At 50.1% G+C, this 20,796-nt stretch overlaps 2 protein-coding genes across 13 annotated transcripts; one reads left to right on the top strand and one right to left on the bottom strand.

Annotated features, from left to right (window-relative positions):
* Positions 1 to 116: 116 nt before the first annotated feature.
* On the top strand, positions 117 to 20,580 carry LOC122386176 (piwi-like protein Ago3). 12 transcript variants are annotated; one of them, XM_043375117.1, is made up of 15 exons: positions 117 to 165; positions 7,954 to 8,208; positions 8,522 to 8,666; positions 8,963 to 9,149; positions 10,504 to 10,680; positions 10,963 to 11,167; positions 11,435 to 11,637; positions 11,962 to 12,241; positions 12,480 to 12,578; positions 13,615 to 13,780; positions 14,227 to 14,389; positions 14,642 to 14,948; positions 15,214 to 15,723; positions 16,163 to 16,405; positions 19,940 to 20,580. In XM_043375117.1, the coding sequence occupies exons 2-15, from the start codon at positions 8,074 to 8,076 to the stop codon at positions 20,024 to 20,026; spliced, it is 2,907 nt and encodes a 968-aa protein (XP_043231052.1). In that variant the 5' UTR covers positions 117 to 165; positions 7,954 to 8,073; the 3' UTR covers positions 20,027 to 20,580. The 12 variants fall into 12 exon arrangements, with proteins under 12 accessions (XP_043231052.1, XP_043231055.1, XP_043231050.1 ...); XM_043375120.1 differs by having other exon boundaries at positions 136 to 190; XM_043375115.1 differs by having other exon boundaries at positions 139 to 169.
* On the bottom strand, positions 16,694 to 19,505 carry LOC122386177 (macrophage mannose receptor 1-like). The gene has a single exon (XM_043375121.1). It carries the CDS (start codon positions 19,224 to 19,226, stop codon positions 16,878 to 16,880), a length of 2,349 nt encoding a protein of 782 aa, XP_043231056.1. The 5' UTR covers positions 19,227 to 19,505; the 3' UTR covers positions 16,694 to 16,877.
* Positions 20,581 to 20,796: the final 216 nt, after the last annotated feature.

The raw sequence follows: 20,796 nt of genomic DNA on the forward strand, positions 1-20,796 counted from the left end.
CTATTGACCAATGAGAAGCGAGAAAAGTGTTACGTCACTGCGATTTTTCATATACCTGTGCCCCCCGGACGTGACGTAGTGTGCTCGCGCGCGTGCAGGGTCTCTGCGATCGAAAAAGAGCGCTAGCAGCGCGCCACTCGACGCCGCAATTGTCAAAAGCGGCGTGTAAGTATGCTTTATTATGAATGATGTGTGTAAAAGTGAGTTTTTATGTTGTTTATTTGGAGGAAATGGTTTGAATAAGTTATGTTATTTTTATTTCTGTTGGTTGGAGTTTTTATTCAAATTGATTTCGGTCTATACCATTGATATTTACTGAAAATACCTTCCCTTGAATAAATTGCAGATATTTGGCAACTGAAGTGTTAGGTAAGCCTAAATGATATGTAAAAAGGTAAGAAACACCCTGATTATCATTTGAGAAACGAAAATATATGAATTTTCCTTATAAGACTCGCTCAATATGCTACTCCGCGGTTTATGCCAAGGCCCTATATACCAGGTAGGGTCGTCCGGCGATTCTACCTTTTCGTGACGTCAGCTCGTGACGTCATTTGGAGTCAAGTCTCGAAGCCCCGTTCAATCTCCATGTAAATGAGCAATTTTCGAAGCACTGTAGAATGAAGTCTGCACAAGATATATCAAACCTAAGTATCTTATCTGAAAGAGCAGACAATTTTCTGCAAGTTATCTATTACGTGTTTTTCGCTAAATCTTTTGCTTTTTTCACAAAAGCGTAAAATGTCCCCCCATGTCTCCGCAGCCTCCCTGCCGCCGGCCGCCGCGCGGTCGCGGTAGTGTAGTGGTTAGCGTGCCCGCGCAGTATTCCAAAGGTCCCGAGTTCGAATCTATGCGGTGCGGAACATTAATTGCAATTCCAAGCTGAATATACGCACATCCATAATAAATTATTATTCGTATAGCTAAACTGTCACCCAGCTATCCATATAAATTGACTTCACCCAAAATATCGGCAAGATTCTATTAAAATATAAATTCAAATATGGCGGCTTGGACTGCCGCGTGCGTTAGGCTCCGCCCATAGCTCCGCCCACATGCGTGACGTCATTCGTGTTAGTGGACACGCAGAGAGATAGGGGACGACATGGGCCTGGTTTATGCCCCGAGGGTGTCCGAGGGTTCCCGTTAGTTTGTCGTTGGCGCTCGGCTCGCGAAATACGTCATACCCTGCACACAAAATAGCCGGCTGCCGAACAGCGCTCGGGCTGAGGGTAAATACAATACTTTTGCACACACAAAAAAAAAAATATTGCAAATCGCAGTTCTCCGAGGTTATGGGCAACACATCTTTATGTAGTATCAGTCGAACATATTGATGACGTCTTACAAAATACATCAGAATATGCAATGATGTCAGATATGTGCTATCCTTTTTACACTATGATTCTATTTTTTTAAAAATATGCATGCATTTCTTATCCAAAAATCAAAAATTTATCCTTAAAACATTTATCTTGGTTTTTGGAAGTAAGAGATGCACGGTGAAAGTTGACCCTTGTGTCAGTTTTTGACGTCATCTAATACCTTTTGCGAAATAGTTAATTTGAGTTTAAACTGAAACATTTCCGGTTTAAGCCGAACAAATAAAATTTGTCATAAATAAAAAAGAATAATCTTGTGAATTCGACATTCAGAAAATTTATTTGAAATAACAAAAAAAGTAAATATTAATAAAATGAAATGAATCAATTCACAATTTTCAAAAATTTATCCCAATTCATATCATTCTACGTCATATGACAGACCAAATAACATCGCAAACCACAAATAACACGAGCTTTCATTTCAGCAAAAAAACGAAATCCTTGGTGAAAAAGAATTGTCGCACGCGCATCAATTCGCACGAATTGAAGCACGCGCCAGATATATTTTTTTCCGTTGGGATATTTTGCGATTGGGGTCATCTCAGAGCTTCCTTTCCGTAATTTATTGCCGTGCAGCATGTTTTTTATTTCTGCCGGAAATACGCCCACATTTTGCTGATGTAGGTACAGTTTGAGTTGGCTGCTGATTGCTGAATGAAGTTTCACCCCTCCCTGTCCCCAGCCGTCAAGGGCGTTTTTTTCCAACCAAAAGGAAGCCTCTATACCTGAAGATGCTTTTTATGACTAAAACTAACATTACCTAATCTGACCTAACCTCAATTACAACCGACAAACCTTCAACCTAAACTAACCTGCTACCTACCACAACCTACAACGTCCCAAAAATGTCAGCCGGCGGCAGGATTAAAGCTTCCAGTCAATGAACATGAGGCGAGTGCCATAACTATGGCCATAACCACTATACCATGTAGTTGGATGGAGGTATAAGTCACTTTTCAATGACGCAATGGGATATTCTCTGTATAGCAGGTACCTTCCTTTGGTTGGTTAAAAGAGCTACGCCGGCCCCTCAGGGCCCTGTTTCACATTGTGATGCTACACTGTGGGAGTGTGTGTATTTTTGATGGTATTGGGTTTCCATGTAAATGTCAGCAAACTCTGATCATCAGACTAGTAGTTGAAGCTGGTGCTATTGGAGATCTAGTGAAAAGCTGGGTCGGGCCCAAGTTTCATGATATACAACTATGATATTGGCCCCCACAATATTGTAGCATTAGGCAGTATCATGGTACGTATCATGGGCTGAAACAGGGCCCTGGTTACTGATTGCTATGAGGAATAAAACTTATTCTTGTCAGTTGTTAAAGGAAATAGTTCACTTTTTAACATGGGTTTTGAACTGGAATAGCAGTTCCGTAGCTTGGGCTGAGACGAGCATAAATCAGGAGCTTTTACAGCCCAACGATCACCCTAGGCAAAGATATTCTATTTCTCGTCCCGAAAAAGGTGTCTTGCGTTGAGGATGTGTGCCTTGCATATATTTCCATCCAGTATGAAAAGAGCATGGGTCCCGAAAATTATTCAGAAACTAGAGCAATTATCTACGAGAACTCTAGAGAAATTCTCGTACTGATCAATTAGGACATTCAGGGGAACATTATCAGATCGAGCAGATCGCCCAAATGCCGGTGGCTGCGATAATTTCTCTGTTTCTGAAGAATTTTCGGGACCCATGCTCTTTTCATACTGGATCGCGTGTGCCTTACAGAAACTGAAAAGTTCTTCCTATATCAAAATATAGAAAATAATATTTTGTTATAAAAAGGTTTTATTTTCTTTGCTGATTATTTTGAACATAAAAAATCATAAATCCGTTGCAAAAAATAATTTCGTGAAAGTGAACTATTTCCTTTAAAGGGACCATCCCACCTTAACATTAGTTTTGAGTTGAGATAGCCAAGTTTGCGGCCAGGCTCAGAAACCACCATTTATCCTGGTCGCAACCCCCGCAGCTTTATGGTGTTCAAGAAATTTCTTCCCTTTACTTGCAGGGTGGGACCAGCTTAGTCCCTATCTCTTAACCATTAGCGGTTTTTTGATGACGTCAGCAGTCATTTCAACGCCCGCCATTCCTTGAACCCGAGTTTTGCTGACCTTGAGCTCCCTTTTTTATCAACGTGAAATCCGTCATCGGCGCTGAGAAAGCCTATTGCTTTTCATTTTAATTTGAATATTAGAAGATACCCACCACTGGAACTTGGACTGATATTATACCAAGGCCGAAGATGATCAAGCTGCCTGCTATATCTGGAGCTTGGTGTTCAACTTCAACATGGAATATAAAACAAAATATCAAAGCAAACTGATATGGTACTGCAAGTTAAAGTCCAAAGAAATTTGAAGAGCTGACAATTGACATTAATTCTTTTCCTGCAAGGTTTCCATATGGAGATCACAGTCACACCATGAAGAAATATTTTTGATGTTAACAGTTGAAAGGGGATTTATCTTCCAGTTTTGACGAAAGACGCTGCTGACTGTCTTTGGAAAAGGATGTCGGCATGAGGTGCAATTGTGCTTGTGAAGTGGTTATAACTGGTCTTTTCACAGTATTAAATTAAATGTGCCATTGCAGCCAAGTGTGTTATCATGTAAGGTAAAATCAAAACTACAATGTTGGTTTTACGAGCATTGAGAAGGCTGGTAGGTAACACCTGCCTGTGCTCGTAAATCATGCTGCCAAGTGCCAGAGTATTCTAAATTAATTTTATCATACACTATTGTTGTCCAGAATGGTTGCACTATTGTTTGGTATCATATTATACCATGTAAATATGGTAGTGTAAAGTCCGACCAACATGTTACCAGATTTGAAGCTGTTACGTTACCTAAGTACCTGTTTTTTACTGGCGTGGTGAATGTCACCTGGATTTTGTTTTGAGGTGCAGACCTAGTAACTCTGACTACATGGGTTTGAAGCTATTATCTATTCTGTTTTTACTGGCCTGGTGAATGGCGACTGATGTTGTCCGTGGATGGCACTGAAACAAATTTTGAGTGTTTTGTACAGTGTTTTAATACAATGCTGAGGGCTGAAAGTTGTCTTGTTTAGAGTGGTGAAAGTTCAGGATATGCCAGCCACCATGGTGGGTCAGAGTTAAATGTGTTGCAGTCAGTTCGGCTTCGGCAAGCACACGGATGGGCATACGCATCAAGACCTGCTCTGCCATACTTTCAGCCAATTTTACCTAGGTAAGTCTTTTCTTTTTTCTGCCAAAAGCTATGGCATTGTGAATTTCAGCACTGTGGCCTGTGTGTAGCTTTCAGGAAAGCAATTCTAAATAAAGCTCTGATAAAGTGCAAAATCAGCAATGCAGCCCTCTATTACATTTTCTACAACATCTTACTTGTTCCTTGCATGGAGAGAAAAATGCAATGTTATGAATTCGTTTATTCACATACTTTGACAAGCATGCAGTTACCTGCTACTATCACTGCACAAAACAGAGCAGAAAACATCAGTTGATCAAACACAAGACATAACAGAAGTTTACAACATAGGGCTGCCGAACCTGCTTCCTCCCACCACAGTTGATGCCATTTCATAGCCTGGCTTGATGTGAGCACTGAATAGCTGCTTTGTCTAATTACAGCTCACTACCATTCAACTTAAACTACTCTCTTTAAAGTAAGAGTGAGAGCGTTCAGTGTTCATAGCAGCTCGACAGACGACAGACAACAAACATCTTGTCTCTTGACAAACCAACCAGTATTTGATTTGGCTAATGATTTATGTGCTTGTTGTATCATGGCCAAACTACTTTAACAGCAATAATCCCTGTTTCATCTTGATCTTGCTTTTATTTCCATTTGAACTCAGATCTTGAAACAATCATCTGAAGTGATATCAGATACTGGCTTCTGTTTGTAGATATAAAACTTTATCGGAATTCACTGGGATTGTATTGCGTATGCAAGTCCAAATATTTCGGCCAATATTGTTTGGCCTTGGTCACTGGACAACTAGAATAACCCTATAAGTATAGCTCACATTGCAGCGATACCCAAAATTCTAAATTAAATTCACAGACAAAAAATTCAAATCCCCGCACGCTATCAACCATGTAGGAGATTCCAAGTTAAGAATATCTAGATACACTCACTATTTCCTATCAAAGTATGCTGTAAATTTAACTATAAAATACATGCAAACACACAGACAAGAAGTTATACACAGAACACATTCGGTGTCATAGTTTTTAATTCAGTCCACTCATACTACAGTGATGAGAGGAACGAAAATCATCTTGCGTTTTTTAGAGGCAAATCCCAAATTGGGCTCAGTGCGAATTTTCGCATTTCTCTTGAAAGCAAGTTAAAACAACAATGATAAACTAAGGCAGGAGATGTGAGTTGTGGCAGTAGATTTTTGATTCAACATATGTCAACCTTATATTGCTTGAGACCTCTGTGACAGACAAACAAATATTTATAGTTTTTTGATAGTTTGGATTCTTGGCTTGATTTAGCAGATCAGCTGTGAACCTTGACTTTGAAATCACATAAATGTCATGGTACCCGAACGAATCCTCGCATGACATTTCTTCGTAGCACAATTTTTCGTCCGCATTTCTTCGTCTACAAATCTTCGTCGGTGCATTTATTTGTCCCTCAATGCTTACTCTTGCATATATTTGCGTTGAAGAAGAAATGCGAGCCGATTTTCATATACCCTGGTGCGAGACAAAGTAATGCGATAGGTACGAATAAATGCCCTGACGAAGATTTGCAGACGAAGAATTGCGATACGAAGAAATGCCATAAGAATTGTCCTGGAATCCTTTATTGGCCATCATATATTGACCTTGATAAGATAAACGCATCATTCGCGCAATATTTGTCGCACTTTGATACCAAACTATTGCTTCCAAATGCCGACGTAAAGGAAACCTTTATGTGACGTCATAGTAACAGCGGATTTCCCAAAAAGTAAACAAAAATAAAAGTCTTATATCTCGAAAACGGGTGAATATTTTCCGGTAAAATTTGGTAGATGTTCATTTTCGCTCTTTGTGATTCACGCTACATCACTTTTATGCCAATTCATTAACTTTTTTGAAGGTGGGAGGGTCCCTTTAACTGGACCCATGTATGCATTCATCAACCTGCAGGAGGTACTCATTTTTTTTTTAGTGGAGACTCAGAATAAAACAATTGCAATGCAAATGTTATTTGATAAATACAAATAAGGATCTGTTTGAAAACATGTTAATTACAATCTTTATCACTAATGTATTTTAATGGTTAAGGCATTCTATCAAAAACTAATGCCAAGCTATCATGACATTTTTGGTAATCTTTGACCAACCTTTGGTAGTCTTTGTCTCTCTGCCCCAAAAATGTCACAGATACTTCATACTTTTGGGATGTCAACTTAAGTTAAACATTTTTTTGCATGAAAAGTGATGAAACCTTACCCAACCCATACTACAACTGATAACCTAAGTAATGCATACATTCTTGAAGCTTGTTAAATGCCTATGTTAAACTTGACTTTTTTCCTTTGGCATTTGCAGTGCATGGTGACAAATCAAATATAAGCTGCCCCTCACCCCCTTCTTGCTCTGAAGTGAATCAGCAGTGAATCAGAAATGAACAGGCAGTGAATCAGCTCCCCTGCCTTACTGTGTATCACCTTTGGAGCTGAGCTTTGACAATTGTCTAAAAATATTATATCATGCTTATTTTGGGAGTTACCTTGATCTCAGTGCTATTTTGTATGGTTTGTTGGATGTTGATATTCAATCAGCATAAATATCTTGCTTGCAATGCAAAACTATAATTTGGAATGTTTGAAACATTGCAGTTGTCCCAGATGACAAGCTGATTTTAGTCAAATACTCTGACTTAGGTATGGTACATAGTTCAGTGTCCTGACCTTACAGCAAACAATTTTTTTTAAATCATGGGTCAAAAGGATGGTACAAAACTTTGCCAAATTTGAGTCCATTCCTTCTGCTGGTTCTGAAGACATTTGTGAAGATCCTAAAGGGATGTATCAGCTCCCCCTATGTCAGCAACATTAAAAGCTCTTTTTTGTGAGCCTACACTTTGGCTCAAACACGTCTACCTCTAGACAGAAAACTGTCTCATTGTGAATTTACCTAATTGCAATAACTTGAAATGCTGCCTCTCTTGTGATGTTTTACCATTTCCGAATGTCGTCCATGTGGCTGACCTAAGTAGGTCAACTGCACAGTTGACCTGTTATGTCAACCATATAGATCAACATGAATAAGGTCACTCAACAGGATCAGCTGAAAACTTTGCCTATGTTAATGTATGTTTTTAAACAGATAATAATAAGTCAGAAACACAGCCTAATAAATGAATTTTGGCAATTGGCAGCAATACCTACATTTTTAATGAAATTTGTGTGATGTTATGGCATATTATTAAGTTTTCAATTTTATTGATCAGCAACTTGCTTCTATTTGGTTATATAGCCACATGTGGACACAGTACCTGCATAGTTGCATTTGACCAGATCACATATGTTCCACTGGGGAAAACTGCACCAGTGTAACTGGCATAACTCTTTCCACAGAAGTTACTGACTGAGTGGATGTGTCACATATAACTGAGTGATCATTGAGAGTTCAGCAAGCATTATTGACAGCGACTGGCCTCAGTGAGAGCGCAGGACAGCGCGTGCACCGGTAGCAGGATGGAGGGCGAGGGTGCCGAGTCGCGCCGGCCGCTGGGCCGCGGAGGCCGCGGAGACGCCATGCGCCGGGCTATGGAGATGTACAAACGCCGGCCCGGCGCCAGTCTGGAGGATAATGGCGTCGAACAGACCACGGTGAGTGGGGTGAGAAGCGGGGGAGGGACTGCAGAGAGGATATAAGGGTATTGCATTTGGTCGGAGATATGCCGAATCAATGGCTTTGTGGCAATGCCTCCAGCATTGCTACTGTGTATGTGGGTTTTATGTCGGATACTACGTACATTTAGCTTTGCTTGATAAAATTGATTGTGCTACAATTTTGGTCGTCATCTAGCAACCTTCTTGCGGGAATATCCGACACGGGCTGTCACGATGTTGCGTCTCTTCATTTCAACACCACACATATTCAGTACCATGGCACCTGACATCTGATATCGCCCGTCTCTAGGCACACGTGCCGGACCACCCGGTGACTCAGAATATGGGGCCGGGAGGTGACGGTCCGCCGCCCGCCGCCCCCGCCCCCGCCCTATCCGCCGGCGCCGGGCGGGCCCAACGGCTGCAGAAGCTGCTGGAAAAGCACAGCCGAGAGAGTGAGTATCGCCGTGCGCCGTAAGGAGTGCTCTCACTCTCACTTCTTGGTCGGCTGAAGAATCTCGGTTGTTTCCTGACAATGTTGTGTGTTTTTCATCGCTATGGATCGTATCCTTCGAGGAAACAAGGGTTTTTATGGATAGATGTAGGCTTATAGGGCTGTTGACTGTTGAGTGTTCCAAAGGATAAAGGAAATATGATAATTATTGCTTTATGGGGGAGGAATCCGTGTGCTCTGGGTACAATCTGGAAGGACTGGATATTCACGGTTCCTGACCTGTCTGTCTGTCTTCAGAGGCAATGCTGGGCGGTCAGGCACCGGCTCCGGCTCCCGCCCCCGCCACCCCGGTGCCCGCCCCGGTCACCGCCGCCGCCGCCCCCGCCCCCGCCGCCGCCGCTCAGACCCTGTCTCCCCCGGCGGCGGCCAGCGGCGGTCGGGGCCGCGCGCTGGCCATGCTTCTGGAGAAGCACAAACAGAAGAGGTGAGCTCGGATTCGACAATGGGGATGTTCCGAGAGGAGTGACACTGAGAGCGGGCTGACAGTATCGCCACGGGATGAGCAAGGAACGGCTCGGGTGCTGCAGCGTAAACACTGAGTCGATTGTTGTTTTTATGATGTGTAAATGCAAGGGTTTTATATATCTACGTGATGTCCGCCGGTGACTACCGCAATCCACGCAAGCCTAAAACCCAATAATCGTCTTCATAACTGTAAATGGGACGTGCTTCTTGACATATGTCAAATAGGTCGGAAGTTTTTTATGAAGCTTCAGATGTTTTGCAACACTCCGATGCTATTGGTTTACATTCGTTGTACTAGGGACGTTCCAAAAGTAATGCCTCCTATTTTTTTACTCAAAAAGTTGATGAGATTGGAAGATGGGGGTGGCGTCATTAAAACGAACATACTTTTTTTGTTCTACGTTTATTTTTCTACGTAGTCACCACTACTCTCAATGCACTTTTGCCAGCAATGAACGAGAGCCTTGATGGCTGGCTCGTAAAAGTCGGCGCCCGCCGAGGTGGTCCATTTCTTCACTTCGGCAATGACGGCGTCGTTGTCTGGGAAGCGCTGCCCACGTAAGCCGTCCTTCAGAGGCGCGAACAAGTGGAAGTCGGACGGTGGGAGCCAGGTTAGGACTATACGGAGGGTGTGGCAGCATGTCCAGCCGAACTTTGCCACACATTCTGTGGTCTTCAGACTCGTGTGTGGCCTAGCGTTGTCATGTTGCAAACAGAATGTTTCTCTTCTTTTCTGGCCTTACGCGGGCTATCCGGGCCTTCAGTTTTGTCAACGTTTCAACGTAACGGTCAGAGTTTACAGTCGCTCCTGGTGCCAGGAAATCCAAGAGGATGACACGTTGCCTGTCCCAAAAGACGGTGCACATCACTTTGCCTGCTGGCGCCCGGTGCGCGGACGTCCGGAGCGTGCTTTGTCTTTGACATCACTTTCACCGCTCTCAAAGCGACGGACCCATCTGCTAACTGTGCTCGCATCCACCGCGTCTGCTCTCTAGACCTTCTGCAAACGTCGGTGAATGTCGATGGATGCATTCCCTTCCCTGTGAAGGAATGCAATGACACATCTCTGCTTCTGACGAGTTTCCATGACGAACTTCGTTTACCAAGACGTCACGCGGTAAATAGCTGTGATAGAGAAATGAAAATTTAAAGACATGCGAGTTAAGGTTAAGTCATGATACGGTGCAAATGTCAACGCCCTCCGATCATTTGGGGCGGAGTTAAAAAATAGGAGGCATTACTTTTGGAACGACCCTCGTATATTGCCTCTAACCCCTGGGTATCTCTAATGACCTTTCTCGGCTCGTCGGCAGCGCCCAGGCTGCGGCGGCCGCCGCCGCGGCCCCGGCCGCACCCCGCGCCACCGCTGCCCCGGCGAGCGGCGGTGGTCGCGGTGACTCGGACGCCGACCGGCTGGCCAGTCGGTTCCAGAGAATGGCGGTGGACCTGGACAAACCGCCCGTCATCAGGAAGGGCACTGCAGGAAGGCCGTGAGTCATGGAGGGAGAGGATCGAGAGAGTGTGGGAGTGGGAGAGGATCGGGAGAGTTTGTGGGAGTGGGAGAGGGGTTATGGCTAGGATTGGCTGACGTCGTGTCAGTGCTCGCTGCTGTGTTGTTATTTTAACCGTGCTGAGTAGCTGGTAGTAGTTTTTTAGGTAGGCATTCAGTGGTATGGTGTTCAGCTCTTTGTCAGCAGAAGACTAAATGAGGTCAGGTGGCTGACAACTACGGAAACGATGATGGTCCCACTGACCCCTTCCCCTTACATCAGGGCCGACCTCTACACGAACCACATCGGTCTGGCCATGCAGCCCGGCCGGGCCGTACACGAGTACGAGCTGCGCTTCACACCCTATCAGGACAGCATGGGCCTGCGCTTCAAACTGCTGAGACACGAGAAGGTGAAGGCGGTGATCGGAAAGGCCAGCGTCCACGACGGCGGAAAGTACTACCTGCCCGTCCGCCTGCCTCAGGAGGTACGTCGTGGGGAGGCCGGGGAGAGGGAAATGTTTAATGTTTATACGTCTGGGCGGCTATGTAATGTGTACCTATCTAGTGGGATGTACTGAGTCAGAGCCGGAGCCGGAGCCACCATGACATTTCACCCGGAGCTGGAGCCGGAGCTGGAGCCGATTTTTTTTCTCCGGAGCCGGAGCCGGAGCCGTCTGAAATTTGCACGGCTCCGCATCCCTGGTATCTACCCAGGCTCGACCGAAACCACAACTTGGCCCATGATTTCACAGATCACGAAGATCGACGTGCCGCACCCGAACCCGGGCGCCGGCTCCGTGCTGGTCGAGTTCATATGGAAGAAGGAGCAGCCGATCGAGGCCTGCATCCACCTGCTCAACATCTGCATGAAGCGGATAATGGGACGGCTCAAACTGACGGAGATGCGGCGGTCGTACTTTGACAGCGAGGCCGCCGTGCAGATCCAGAAGTACCGGTGAGTAAGGTTGACTCGTGGTAGTTGTGGACGTGTGGTACAGCGTGGTGTAGACTGTAGTTATTGCTGTAGCCGCTTCTGGTGAGCCCTGAATAATTATTGGCTGAAGATAAATTATCACGGATTTTAGAAGTGGCAGTTGGGCAGTCGGAGCTCAAAACTGCTCTAAACCATTCAATGTCTCAGACTGTGGTTTAATTGTCCTTTTTGCCGATGAGGTACAGGCCAGCGTAGGCCATTACTCTCGTCACATGTTGGGCCGGCCTCCCTTGCACGCCGTCATTCGTCTCGGCGATCGCTCTGACCTTGTCCTCTTCTCTCCAGGATGGAGGTGTGGCCTGGCTACATCACCGCCATCCACTGTTTCGAGGGCGGTATCAAACTGAACGTCGATGTGGCGCATCGAGTACTGCACACCTCCACAGCCATGGACTGCATCCAGGACGCGTTCAACACGCACCGCGACCGCTGGCTGGACGCCGCCATCAAGACGCTCGTCGGATCCGTGGTGATGACGCGCTACAACAAGCGCACCTACCGCGTCGACGACATCGACTACAAGCGCACGCCCAAGGACTCGTTCCAGCTGGCTGACGGTTCAAAGGTGCGGTCTGGTGCCTTAGAGAGAGAGGGGAAGGAGGGGGAAGGGGTGATTCTGTTTATATTGATGTCAACAGGTGACACGAGAGGCTGAGACTATTGACTGAAATGCAGGATTTTTTGGGCTGCGCGCGCAGTGGTGGATGTGCGGCTGGTATCTGATTAGGCTGACCGTGAAGACGGCTATAGTTACGGCGGTTTCGCTCATACTTATTCCTGTTGACCGGTGACCCACATTTCAGACCACATTCATCGAGTACTACAAGAAGAACTACCTGGTGGACATCAAGAACCCTGATCAGCCGCTGCTCATCTCACGGCCCAAGAAACGCGAGAATGAGGTAGGCACGGACCTCCGAGTCCAACGCTGTCCTGTTTTTGTCCCTTTGCTCATCCTGTCCTTGTCCCTGCTTTACTGTTGCAGTGCCCGTTTTCCTTTTTCTCAGCTGTACGGCGAAATGAGGGCCGAATTTCCCTGCGTTTTCTACTTGGGCTAAATAATGTAGTTTTGATTTTTTGCAAGGTAAATAGTGTTTATTTATGATATGATATGATATTTATGATAGTGTTTTGAGTTATTCGGAAATGGCACCTGCATTCCTAGTATGTCTAACCACTGATATCTGACTTGCCGTTTGTCATGACCTGGGAATTCTGTGCCGTGACCTGTGACCTTTATGCCTGATCACGTAGCTGCGTCCTGAGCTGTGTCCTGACCTGCGCCCTGACCTGTGACCTCTGTGTCCCCAGAGAGAGCAGTACGACTTGTGCCTGATCCCGGAGCTGTGCCACATGACCTCTTCGACCTGTGCCTGATCCCGGACCTGTGCCTGATCCCGGACCTGTGCCTTGACCTTTGACCTCTCTGCACCCCAGAGTGAGCAGTACGACCTGTGCCTGATCCCGGACCTGTGCCCTGACCTGTGATCTCTGTGTGCCCGCAGAGTGAGCAGTACGACCTGTGCCTGATCCCGGAGCTGTGCCCTGACCTGTGACCTGTGTTTGCCCCCAGAGCGAGCAGTACGACCTGTGCCTGATCCCGGAGCTGTGCCCTGACCTGCGCCCTGACCTGTGACCTCCGTGTGCCCCGCAGAGTGAGCAGTACGACCTGTGCCTGATCCCGGACCTGTGCCCTGACCTTTGACCTCTCTGCACCCCCAGAGTGAGCAGTACGACCTGTGCCTGATCCCGGACCTGTGCCCTGACCTTTGACCTCTCTGCACCCCCAGAGTGAGCAGTACGACCTGTGCCTGATCCCGGAGATGTGCCCTGACCTGCGCCCTGACCTGTGATCTCTGTGTGCCCCCAGAGTGAGCAGTACGACCTGTGCCTGATCCCGGAGCTGTGCCCTGACCTGTGACCTGTGTTTGCCCCCAGAGCGAGCAGTACGACCTGTGCCTGATCCCGGAGCTGTGCCACATGACTGGTCTGACGGACGCCCAGCGGAGCGACTTCCGTATGATGAAGGACCTAATGGCGCAGACGGCCGTCAAACCAGAGGACCGGGTCAGGCATCTGGCCACGTTCATACGACGTATCAAAGGTGGGTGGAGAGAGCAGGGAATAGGGGCTGGGGAATGTTGGAGGTTAGACGATCGTGAAGCTAAAACGAGAGGGAAGGTGGAAGGGGCCTCATTCTGAGGTGTAGCGCTTGTGAGTAAGCTTGTATTGCCCTTATTCATGTGGTAATCTCTCTTGATCGATGTGACCATGCTGTGACCGGACGTCTTGCGCCCGTGCTGTCGTCTATGCATTGGAATGGGTTGTTTGCAGTCCGGGCTGTGTAGCTGAACTATCCATGCCGTCGGCAGGCCGGTGCCGTCAGCATTATTTACCCGCTATTCCGCGCTGTCTGCAGGCGTTTCCGGAGGGGTATTTATTTACCCGCTGTATCCTCGCTGTCCTCAGGGTGTCGTTAGAATTACCCCGCTGTATCCACGCTGTCCGCAGGGTGTCGTCAGAATTACCCGCTATGTCCGCTGTCCTCAGGGTGTCCGGAGGCGAACGAGGTACTGCTCGAGTGGGGTCTCAGTCTGGACGACTCCGTGTCCCGGCTGGACGGCCGGCAGCTCGAGCCGGAGAGACTGAGGGTCGGCGGCGGCCGAGAGATCCAGCCCGACACGCGAGACTACTCGTGGGACCGCGCTATCAAGTGAGTGATCCGGGTCGTAGAGGTGACGGCTGTGCTGTCTTGTTTTGGGATAGCCTGCCTGGGAAGGACTGGTCGGTGGAGGCTATGGGTACTTGGGTATGTGGTTAAAATGATGGAAGGACATGACACGTTCCCGGCGTTCGAGAATCGAAACGTGTCTATTCCATGAACACACAGTCGTGAACCGTGAGTGCTCACATTTGATTAACCCTCCTGTTACCCGTCTCATAATCCGCCCATCTCACTCAACAGGAGCAACAAGGCGCTGACGGCGGTAGACCTCCGCTCCTGGGTGGTCGTCTACCTGAATCGAAACGAGAACGTGGCGCGCCAGCTGGTCAACGCACTCCTGCAGGCGTGCCAGGGGGTCGGCATGAACGCCGCCCAGCCGCAGATGATCTCGCTGCAGAACGAGCGCACGGAGACGTTCGTTGAGGCGCTGCGGCGCGCCATCGGGCCTCAGCTGCAGCTGGCGCTCGCCGTGATGCCCAGCCAGAGGGACGACCGGTACGCGGCCATCAAGAGGCTCTGCTATGTGGAGATGCCCGTGGCCAGTCAGGTGAGACATGACAGGAGACAGGGAAGCGGGGTCATATGGATGGGCCGGCAGTGCTGGGTAGGCCTAGTGCCGCTCTGCAAGGTTGGCCGGTGTAGCGATTGCTGTTAGTGAATATGGTACGTAGTCTGGATGTGTCTCTGCGATTGTAACTGCAGTCAGAGGCGTGCACTATGCGAGGATTACGTAAGTCCGTGTGTGTCTGTGTTTAAATGCCGTAATCCGGTCCTATCCACAGCTGATCTCCACTTGTGCGCCCCTTTTACAGGTCGTCAACTTCCGAACGATCAACAAGGAGTTCGGCAAGCTGCGGCCGATCGCCTTCAAGATCGCCATGCAGATCAACTGCAAGCTGGGCGGCGAGCTGTGGTCGTGCCGGATGCCCGTGGGCAGCACCATGCTCTGCGGCGTGGACGTGTACCACGACAGTCCCCGACACAAGGATAACTCGGTGCTGGCGTTCGTGTCGGCGCTCAACCCCGACCAGACGCGTTACCACTCGCAGGCGCGCGTGCAGAAACAGGGCCAGGAGCTGGGAGACACGCTCAGCACCTGCCTGCTGACGGCCGTGCGCCAGTGGCACCGCGCCAACAACGCCCTGCCCGAGCACATCGTCATCTTCCGCGACGGTGTCGGGGAGGGGCAGCTGGCCGCCACCGAGATGCATGAGATCAAGCAGTACGAGTCGGTGTTCACGGCGTTTGGAGATGAGTACAAGCCCAAGCTGAACGTGGTGATCGTCCAGAAGCGCATCAACACGCGCATCTTCAGCGCGCAGGTACGTGACAGGAGGGGAGACGGCGAAAGGTCGCATTCTATAGGTAAGGGATGCAAATGTTGAATGTGTTTTTTGTGCTGTAGATATAAGCTATCAATCCGAATCAATCTGCTTTTACAAACGCTTCTTTGATGTTTCTTTTTAATGTTCTTTTTTAATTTGATGTTTGTGATTATTTTAACGCATTGAAGTAGGACCTAGAGAAAATGTGAGGCGGGATTTGCGTTTCGATTAAGATTTCTTCTAAGCAATCATATGATCGACATCCTCGGTGTTTTTTTTATAGCCACATTGCCTCGCATTTTGTTCTGGTTAAAAAACAGTCTAATTTTTGTCTAGAAACGACGCCTTGGCCGACAGCAGCTGCTCCGCCATACAATGTCTATTCTTCCTCCTCATCTCTCTAACCCCTGTCATCTCTCTACCCTCTCCGCCACAGGGCCGCTCCATCGCGAACCCGGGCCCGGGTACGATCGTCGATCACTCGGTGACTGCGCGGCACCACTTCGACTTCTACCTGGTCTCTCAGCACGTGAACCAAGGCACCGTGTCGCCCACCCACTACATTGTGCTGCGCGACGGCGGTCAGTGGCCGCCGGACGCGCTGCAGAAGATCAGCTACAAGGCGTGCCACCTGTACTACAATTGGTGCGGCACCGTCCGAGTCCCGGCCCCCGTCCAGGTGAGGGCGAGCCGTCGAAGCGCGCGGGGCAGAATATGTGATCGGTTCGGACAGGATTCTGCAGCTCTGTCAGATTCATTTCTTGCAAAGCGCACCGAAATTAACGCGTCAAGAATTAAAATGCGTGAACTCTGCCAAAATTTGAATTGGCGATGAACATGCTGGGTTATGGTAAACTCTTACGGTTCTTTTTTTGCGAGTTTACTACGGATTATTTTACACTGACCATGGAAGCGGCTGTGGGCATGTTCATCCGGATTATCTCACAGAAGATACCAAACCGCAAAGTATATGCCATGATTTGTATTTTCTCAAAAACCGTTTCATGATTTACGACCAACTAAAACCGCAACAAAGTAAAACAACAGCGAAATGATTAAAAAATGTTGTTTTATCGGTGCGCCTCCAACAATGTTGAAGTCCGGTTCGATGTTATGCTCGTTGCGGCGGAGTCGTCTGCAGTCCCGTCTGCTCAGTACAGCCGGCGGGCCTGGCAGAAGAAGGGCAGCGGCTGGGAGCAGTCGCGCGCCACCAGGCCGCCGGTGCTAGCGTCCATGGCCACACAGCGGGTGGCCAGGGTGGGCGGCGTCTGCCAGTCGAGCACGTAGGCGCGGCGCCGGTCGTGCCAGTACCAGGCCATGGTCCAGCGGCGCGTCAGGCCCAGCCAGACGTCCGAGCCGGCGGCCAGCCGCAGCAGCGGCGCACGGTCGGCCAGCGTGCGCAGCGCCGGCACCGTCACCTGGAACCGGCCGCCCGTGGCCGACTCGCACGCGCGGAACGCCGAACGGAAGGTGGCCGGCCCGGCGCGCACGGCCGTCAGGCAGAAGTGTCCCTCGTCGATCCATTGACGCCCGTCCTCTGGGCACGCGCTGGTGCCCGTCTGGTACACGACGCTGCCGGAGCCGCTCGTGTCCGTGCCCGTGCTCGTGCTCGTGCCGGAGCTGCTCACCACGTGGTATGTGCTGCTGCTGCTGGATGTGATGACGCTGGATGAGGAAGAGTCCGAGCTGCTGGAGTCTGAGATGCTGGGAGTGGGGGCGGCGGTGGTGGTGGTGGGGGCGGCGGTGGTAGTGGTGGTTGTCGTTGTGGTAGTGGTGGTGGTTGTGGTTGTGGGCGGCTCGTCTCCGGGGCACATGGGCCGGTGGAGCGGGCCGAACTGCTGCTTACACGGGTCCAGCTTGCACACAGACCGGAGCGCCAGCAGGCTGCAGTCGATCGAGCCCTGCCAGCGGCCGTCCCAGCGGAGCACGGCGCACGTGTCCTCGTTGGCGGCGTAGCCGTGGCCGTCGCGGCCCTCCCAGCGCGAGATGACCCAGTCGCTGCAGTCGCTCCATACCCAATCGGTGCTGGTGTTGTCGCGCCGCGCGCCAATCAGCATGTACAGCATCGTGTTGTCGCTGGTGGAAGACGGGAACGCCAATGTTATGATGAAGTCGTTCTCGTCCTGACTGAGGATACTGGCCAAGTGGCCGCCGGCCTTGTCACACTCAGCCTCGGCTTCGGGCGCCTTCCTGCGGGTGTCGTCGACGCGGTAGCACTGTCCTTCGAACAGGTGCCAGCCGGTCGGACATTGCGGGGTGCAGGCGGGCACCTGGCAGAGGCCCGGCTGCACGCCGGCGGCGCACTGAGTGTTGCTCCACTGACCAGAGTTCTGCAGCGAGGCGCAGCCGGCGCCGGACGCGGCCGACCCCTCCCACACGCCGAACTGGCCGTCGCTGGCGATGAACATGGGCAGCGTGCCGGATGACAGGAACGCCTGGTCGTTATCCTCCAACGAGTGAATGACGGCCACATCGGCGTCCGGGTGCTGCGCGCGGCACCGGCTCTGCACCCCGGCGAACGTGTCGGCCGCCGTGGGCTGGCTGAAGCAGTGGTCGCCGCTGCGGCGCCAGCCGAGCGGGCAGCGCACGCCGTCCTGCGGCCGCCAGACGCGCTCGGAGCCGAGCCGGGTCTGCTCCGCTTCCACCGGCCCCAGCGGGCCGCACATGGCCTGCTCGCAGATGACGCTCTTTCCGAGCACGGTAGTGTGACAGCCGGCGTCGACCCACATCTTGTCCTCGATCATGGTGGTGCAGTCCTCGCGATGGTCGATGCCGTTGGGCTCTGTGGGCGGACGCCAGTTTAGGTACGACCCCAGGGAAACGTGGTTGCTCCACTCGTAGACGCCCTCCTGGACACGATCGTTCAGACCGATCCAGGTGGGGAACCGTCCGGCGGCCAGGTTGAACACGTACTGGTTCTTGGCCGAGGAGCGGACGGTGACCAGGTCAGCGGACGGATCCAGTCGCTGGCAGTGCTGGCGCGCGTGCACCCAGCCGAGCTGGAGCTGCTGCGACAAGTAGCATGTGCCTTCATGCAGTCCCCAGCCGGCCAGACAGTCGCACGAGGGCATTTTGCAGATGCCGTGCAGCTTGGTGCCGTCGTAGGAGGAGACCTCCTCCCATTGTCCAGTGGCTCCCACCAGCTCGACGACGTCATTGGTGCCCGTCGTCTGCGTCGTGGAGGCAAAGTTGGTGAACTGAACGGGACTGTTGTCCAACCACCAACGGCTGTGGCCGTGAGACCGCATACCTATCCAGACACGCTTGCCTCCCGCAATAGTATTCGTAATGTAGTCGTTTTCTGCTTGGCTCGCAATGCTAGCCACATCGGCCTGGTGAAATGGAGTCTTGCATAGACCTCTGATGCCGTGCCAAGGGACGGGTGTAGCCGTCAGTCTATAGCAGTGGCCGTTCCATTCCTGCCATGGTACCCCCGGACATGCGGCCTGGACGGAACTCAATAATGACACCAGTAAACCGTATCGAAATAGCGGCAACATAATCGAAATATTGATCGATTGTAATAAATAACTACTTGTGGGATTTGTCACTTTTCCCGTTAATTTCGGAACAAAAAAATCATGAATACCAATGCAAACTGGATATTTGTTGTGTCGATGTGAATACCAGCCAAAATAAAAGGAATGTGAAGATTTTGTGACCTACTCAAACTGATTCAAACTGAGGAAAACGTGGGTGAATGACCCTGAATGAACTTTGAATCGGGGTCAGACGTTTTAAAAGTTGCCACGCGCTCGCTATTAGAGGGATACCGCGCGGCGCCAAGGGTCGATTGTTTTAGGGCCTTCGATTGTATTTTATTTGGATGTGACCGCTGGCGGAGCTAAATTGTAACGTTTATTTTCGTGTTATACTTTGCACTGTCGATGCCAGTTGTCGTTGAAAATGGGTATCTGATTTTTTTTTTCCTCAAAAATACCCTGTATGGGTGTTACCGGGAGAATGTCTATATATTTAATCATTTAGCGAAATTTTTCACTAAATTCCTGTACTTCATCAGGCATTTGCTACCGTGCAAACACAAAAAAATGAAACAAGCGATTTGCTGACGGCCGTAATGAATGATTACTCATAATGCGTCTGTTTTTAATGTATATTGTATGCACTGTGCAATGAGCATTCTGCATTATTTGTACCCTGTGTCGTGCTGTGTCCTGTGAGTGCTGACGGAATACCGCCTGCTCTGTTCCAGTATGCGCACAAGCTTGCTGCCATGGTCGGCCAGGTGCTACATAAGCACCACGACGAGCGGCTGGCCGACCGGCTGTTCTACCTTTGAGCTGGCAGTGGCCGCTCTGGGGGCCGCCGGCCGCCCCTGTGTACAAATCCAGAGCTCATTGCAGGCCCGCCGCCGCCGCGGAGACCGCCCCCGTCGGTCCGGGCCGGGTGAGACCGTTCCGTTATCGCAGGGAGATATTGCTTGCGCCCGCTCTGCACGGCGCGGTCAGAGTAACTCGTCCAACGTACAAACGCCAGCGGGCGACAGCGAGTCCGCCCCGCCACTTGTTCGTAGTGTTCATCCAGAGCTGACCGAGGTCGCCTCCGGGGAGGGCTAGGCCGAGATAGACTGCAGCCCGACCCGTGTATTTTCTTACCGAGTTTCCTAGCGGCTTCGTGGTGGATGAATCGACGAAAGGTAATCGGGGACTGGCGCCTCGCGAGCTGGAGCGGCGCACCTCAGCCGCGAGCTCGACTGTTCCACGAGCGTGCCGCGGCGTTCCCGTTGTTTCTAGCGCGCGCTCGGAGGGTGTTTTAGTTGGTGCGTGATTCGCGCTGCGGCAGAATCCGTTTTATGTTTAATGCTTTGATGAATAGACGGCCGCCAGTCGTTTCGTTGATGTGTTGAGGAAATTGTGGCTATCAGGGTGAGATATGCTGAACTGCAACAGGGGGGGGGGGGCAGGGCACGGTGAGCCGGCGAACAGATGAAAGGTTGAGATGACTGAGACCACATTGGCGAACCGTTATACTGATATCACAACCGCCCGATGACAGCAGCCCTCTCCGTGTCTGCCCCAGCGCACATCCAGCCGATCGACTGACGCAGTC

The sequence above is a fragment of the Amphibalanus amphitrite genome, unplaced genomic scaffold (genome assembly GCF_019059575.1).
Source record: "Amphibalanus amphitrite isolate SeventyFive unplaced genomic scaffold, NRLGWU_Aamphi_draft 000243F_arrow, whole genome shotgun sequence".
In the NCBI taxonomy this organism is placed as follows: Eukaryota; Metazoa; Arthropoda; class Thecostraca; order Balanomorpha; family Balanidae; genus Amphibalanus; species Amphibalanus amphitrite.